Genomic DNA, 5,891 nt, shown 5'->3' on the forward strand with positions numbered 1-5,891 from the left:
AGCTGTCCCTTACGTCATCGTAGTAGTTACCATAGGTTCGATGTGAGTAATCGATTAAAACGATAATTTGATTCGTTTTTTTATGCTTTCTTATTTGCTTTAACAGAAAGAAAATATAAAACAAATGCTGAATGATTTTAAAAAATAATCACAGTTTTTACAATATAAAGTTAAGGGCCGCCAGGCTCAGGCACCTCATAGTCGCCATCATTTTCACATTCCTTCTCCCAGTTCTCAGGAATTACGCTTTCAGTCAGATTTACAAATTGTGTCAAAGGACAAACACTTTGGCAACCAGGAATGGTTAATTGGTAAGGCTCCACCAAAGTGGAATTTCTGAGGAACACCTGTAAAAAGATCGAAGTTTAACATTGCTCAACTACATTGAGGTATTAGAAAACTACCTCAATCCCATATTCTCCTTTAGAGTCTCTGGAAAATTCAAGCAGAATTGTAATCCCGTAATCGGGAAGTTGAGTATCCCAAATCTTCATGGTTCTCATTAAATTAACAATGGTGGAATCGTGGCCGCCATACAAGAATGCTTTACTGGCTTGCAGAGCCCTGGTGCCATTGATTTTTGAGTACCAGTCAGAGATAATTTTCTTCAAAAAAACTCCTAAATTTTCACACTTTATACGCATTAAAAACAGTTCTCGCACTACGGACCTCCTTTTAAACGATTCATTTTGTCATTCCATGAGTTCAAGATATAACTAAATACTGTAGGCTCTAACATTTTTTCTGGATAAAACTGATTGGTCCATTCAGGAAGGGTGAAATTATAGCCCTCCTATAAATGAGAAAATATAACATTCTAAATAAGCTAAGCCACCAGCATCAATTATTATGATTACCTCTGCTTTCAATGTACTGAACACATCCTGCACATCGTCAAAGTCCTTGACAGCCCTACCAGTATACTTCGTTAGCCCTTCAAACAGGTCCTGATACTGATTAAAGCGTCTCTGCACCTCTTCAGACTCCATCACCCTGTCCCGTTCTCTATGATAGGCTGCACAAGGTTTCCTCACAAGCAACAGCTACAACTTAAATTTGATGCACTCCCAAGAGACATTGGTCTCTGAAACCCATACCATGTCTTGACTTAAAGGCTCCATATGAACGGGAATTGGTTGCCATTTTAGGGATCCCCATTGTTGGGCTGCCTTAGGAGGCCATAGGCCAGCGTTCACCACTTGCACGCTAGTCCTGGTCCGATCTACGTCAGTGCTTTGGGTATAGTATTCGTCGGGAAAGTAGATGTCTCCCAGAAACTTGTCGTAGCGTTTACGCAGGAACTTTCCAGCTTCCAATTGCTGCAGCTTGCCCTCCTGAAGTTCGGGGAATACTTTCTCAGGTTGTCTACAATATTTTAGAAGAACTTACATTAGTGAGCTGGCCCCAACCAACTGGGTACAAAGTGTCCTTAAGATGAGGATCGGTGGGGAATGTATCGGCAGGGGTGCGGGCACCATGGCGCATTATCTGGGAGAGTTTAAGTATGTTATTAAGATTAATTTACGTAATGGAGTAATAGGTACATACGATATGAACCATTTGAAGCTGTCTTCCACCGTTCCTCAGGTTAATTCCTACTACTACTCCTATTATTATCAATACTGCAAAGGTTCCTAGGGCCATGAGGGCGATATGGGTGTGTTTGGAGAGCCTCCGCTGAAAAAAATAAGAAATATAGACTTGTGTTGGAATGAGAACCATAATATGTATAATGAGAATACATTTGTATGTGCATAGTTTACCTCTTCTCCTCGTTTTCGTATATTTATATACTTGATCTCATCCATTTCCGAAAAAATCACGTTTGCTCAATCTTGAACATTATGGTAAGAATGTAAGCATAACAAAAGTTAACGTACATAAGACCCTGGAGCAAACTGCTACAAATTTTAGCGATCATCGTCTTTGCCTTTATACGCTCACGCGATGCTATTGACTAATATCGATAATTTATTTATAAACTTAAGCCTAAAGATTAAACACTTTTAATTACATTTGATTAAACTGTATAATAATTATTCTGTAAAGTGCACATCAAATTTGGATTAGAATGACAAGCAAGAATCAGGTACCTAAGAAGACCGCAATAGATACTTTTTTCTCGATAATCACCCGGATCTAGTTTGTATTACAATTCAAACTAATACTGCTGAGATTGTAAATTTTCCACGTACCTAAATTCAACTCATACTTAATAAAACTGATTTGTAATTATGTAATTAAGAACGTCGTTCGTGCCGACGATGATATTTTGTAATATGGTAACATACGCAAAGTTCAAGTATGATGGAAATGAGGTACTGTTCAATAAACTTAAAAAAACGAATATAAAACATATGTAAAAATGCGTTGGTAAATGCTCTTAATAAAAAAAATAGCAGATAGCCAAGGTATACAGTGGCGGCAATATAAATAGCACACTTTAAAAAGTTTTAAAAACATTGTGAAATAGAGATTTACCGAAAATGTACTTCGAAAGAACAACAAAAAACGTATCGCCAAAAAAGAGGTATTTTTCTATGTTGACTTGAATTGACCAGCTTAAAGTTGCGACTTAAACCCTATAGAAAAACTATGGGGGCACATAAAACGAGATTTTAATACGAAAAATCTATCTAATCTAAAAAATCTGAACAATCTACAATATATCGATTTTTTAATTGTTCATTTTCAGTTTTCTGCTAAATCTGTTATTTAAATGTCCCTAGCTAATAGATAAAATATATTTTTTGAATAATGCTCATTTATTATTTTAAAAAGTTTTTATTATATCATTGTATAGTATTTTTTTTAATATAAATCAAATATTGTGTTTTATTTTTTGCCTTTAACTTATTTAATCTTTTTTATGTAATATGCTATTTATACAGGGTGTCCCAGAATGAGGGGGTCAACGCTTAACCACATATTCCTTGATCAAAAATATATCGATTCATGGTGATATGCTTATATACGAAATTGTCTCCTTCTGGAGATACAAGCTCTTAAAGTCTCACTTTTTTTTTAAGTTTTGCAGATAAGTCGGAAACGGCTAGATGGATTGCTACGAAATTTGGTGTATAATCTTTCTGCTTCTCAGGGCACATTCGACGGGGCTTATTATGGTAAAAACATCAGGGGCAGTGGTCAATTGCTACAAGGTCGAATGTTAAATACACCAGAACTTTTTTATTCGTTCATGCAGACGGTTGAATTTTTTTTAATGAAATTCCCGGTCAGTTACGCAACTTTTTTTTATCTCTTATTGAATTTTGATTTGGAGCCTCTATTAGACGAAAAAAAATTAAAAGGTTTATTTTGATTTCTGGGAAACAAGTTACAATGAATGCGACGCCTATGTTGTGTAATTGACAAGAACGCCGGCACCAGCTCAGTTCATTGTTGATAATGTCAGTGAATGCATGTGATTGATTAGATTTGCCAGGTTTTAAGAAAATTTTAAAAAATGTATACGTTTCGAGAAAAAACAGATATGTTGCTCACATTGGGATTTTGTCAGGGAAATTATCGTAATAGTGTCAGAGTTTATGCGGAAAGATAAATCGTTGATGATTCTTTATGGTTTGACAAAATCCCAATGTGAGCAACATATCTGTTTTTTCTCGAAACGTATACATTTTTTAAAATTTTCTTAAAACCTGGCAAATCTAATCAATCACATGCATTCACTGACATTATCAACAATGAACTGAGCTGGTGCCGGCGTTCTTGTCAATTACACAACATAGGCGTCGCATTCATTGTAACTTGTTTCCCAGAAATCAAAATAAACCTTTTAATTTTTTTTCGTCTAATAGAGGCTCCAAATCAAAATTCAATAAGAGATAAAAAAAAGTTGCGTAACTGACCGGGAATTTCATTAAAAAAAATTCAACCGTCTGCATGAACGAATAAAAAAGTTCTGGTGTATTTAACATTCGACCTTGTAGCAATTGACCACTGCCCCTGATGTTTTTACCATAATAAGCCCCGTCGAATGTGCCCTGAGAAGCAGAAAGATTATACACCAAATTTCGTAGCAATCCATTTAGCCGTTTCCGACTTATCTGCAAAACTTTTTAAAAAAATTGAGACTTTAAGAGCTTGTATCTCCAGAAGGAGACAATTTCGTATATAAGCATATCACCATGAATCGATATATTTTTGACCAAGGAATATGTGGTTAAGCGTTGACCCCCTCATTCTGGGACACCCTGTATAGCCGCTATTGTAAGTCTAACTAAGTCGCTTTCTTATTATTCCTTTTTTATTAATATTAAATTGTTCTATTAAAATTGTATTAAAATGTATCATACGTTTTTGGCTATTGTAAAATTTATTTATTATTAAGTAATTAAACTTGCGAAAAAAACAAAACTGCTTAACTTTTGCAAAAAAATATAAGCCCACATGGAAAAGTTCTAGCCCGATTTGACCGAATATCATTGGGATTAATGTTAGTTAATGCAAAACTTGGAAAAGCCTTCAGTTTTAAGATTGCTGATCCATATCATGAAACCCGGAATGAATCCGTTCAACTCTACAATCGTTAATTCATTAAAATGTATCATTTTCAATATAGCAATAGATAAAATTCTTAATTAACATATTTACCCTTTGACATACCACAGTCCAAGCTTTTCTATCGAACCTAAGATAAATACAGAAAAAATAACTCGTTGCTTTGCAAGCGCAATGAGCAAAGCCAAAGGACTTTTGATGTTTTGAGGATAAGGACTCAGGAGGTTTCATAAAAATGTCTCAAAATTTGTTTATACAAGTCTTATATCTCAATTTTTAATTCAAGTTGTTTTTTTGAATCTCTAAATATTAATTCCAGTGCTGGCCTTATCAGAACGAGGTTGGATGACGTCACAAGGCGGCAAACCAGGAAGAGCAGCGGCCTATCCTAGTCGACGGTTTTTCTTGGGGAAAGAGAGTGGTGATTAAAAAATTCGCTTAGGGCGCCAGACTTCCGAAGGCCGGTCCTGATTAATTCTCGTTTCTGAGAACGCACGAGATATGAACAAAATATTCGCCCATCATTTCTTTCTTACGCTTTTGGGTAGATGCACTGAAGTTTCTTACACGTAAACTTATTGAGGAGATGAGTTGGTATCATATTGCAAAATTGATCTGAACTTTTGTAAATTAGTTATAAAAAATATTTAAAGTAAACACAAACTTTACTTAAGCACTGTGAAACCAACGTGAAACCTGACTAAAACTTTATAAAGGATACGCACCAAAAGTAATAATTGCCCTACTTAGTTGCAATTGCTTAAAAATGTATGAGTAGGCATACCTAATTAACTGAAACCACAATATTACCACTAAACTGCTGTTTCGAACCATAATCTGCAAGAATTATCGATTTTGAGAGTTGTACATGAAATTGCAGACGTATTACCAAACTCGTTTCCACCATCAACAGCCCGTTTTGTACCTCACGGATTTCATGCACGTTCTTATACCAGGGCTCATTGATTATTACAAAACTGTACTTACCATATTAGTCTAGGTCACCCTCGATTTCTTAGCCTTTATGAACGTGAATATACCACTTTCCAGCATTGACTCCTACCTTAATTTGTCCACCATTGTTCACGTTAACACGCACAAAATTTCTTTATAGGCAGCACTCTACTAAATCATCGTGGTACTATCAAATTAATAATAAGACAATTTCGTTAACAGTGGGCTGATGAACAGAATCATAAAGTGTTTGTACTTTTCTTATAAAAAACATCGTCAGTGTTTATGACAGTGATAACGCTATTTTCATTGCACGAATACAATATCCGTCTATAATCGTTTGAGCGTTCACCTAACTAAAATAACTTAAATTGGTATTACACGGCTGGTTATTGTTGTGTAAACTAGTATAAAAT

The 5,891-nt window shown here is 35.2% G+C and overlaps 1 protein-coding gene across 2 annotated transcripts; it reads right to left on the minus strand.

Annotated features, from left to right (window-relative positions):
* Positions 1 to 125: 125 nt before the first annotated feature.
* On the minus strand, positions 126 to 5,668 carry LOC136415107 (testicular acid phosphatase homolog). Of its 2 annotated transcripts, none has more exons than XM_066399520.1 (8): positions 1,764 to 1,823; positions 1,549 to 1,677; positions 1,390 to 1,488; positions 1,098 to 1,334; positions 858 to 1,043; positions 670 to 793; positions 405 to 619; positions 126 to 347 (listed from the first exon to the last, which is right to left on the minus strand). In XM_066399520.1, the coding sequence occupies exons 1-8, from the start codon at positions 1,806 to 1,808 to the stop codon at positions 171 to 173; spliced, it is 1,212 nt and encodes a 403-aa protein (XP_066255617.1). In that variant the 5' UTR covers positions 1,809 to 1,823; the 3' UTR covers positions 126 to 170. The 2 variants fall into 2 exon arrangements, with proteins under 2 accessions (XP_066255617.1, XP_066255618.1); XM_066399521.1 differs by lacking the exon at positions 1,764 to 1,823 and adding an exon at positions 5,509 to 5,668 and having other exon boundaries at positions 127 to 347.
* Positions 5,669 to 5,891: the final 223 nt, after the last annotated feature.

Source organism: Euwallacea similis, chromosome 19, assembly GCF_039881205.1.
Source record: "Euwallacea similis isolate ESF13 chromosome 19, ESF131.1, whole genome shotgun sequence".
Lineage (NCBI taxonomy): Eukaryota > Metazoa > Arthropoda > Insecta > Coleoptera > Curculionidae > Euwallacea > Euwallacea similis.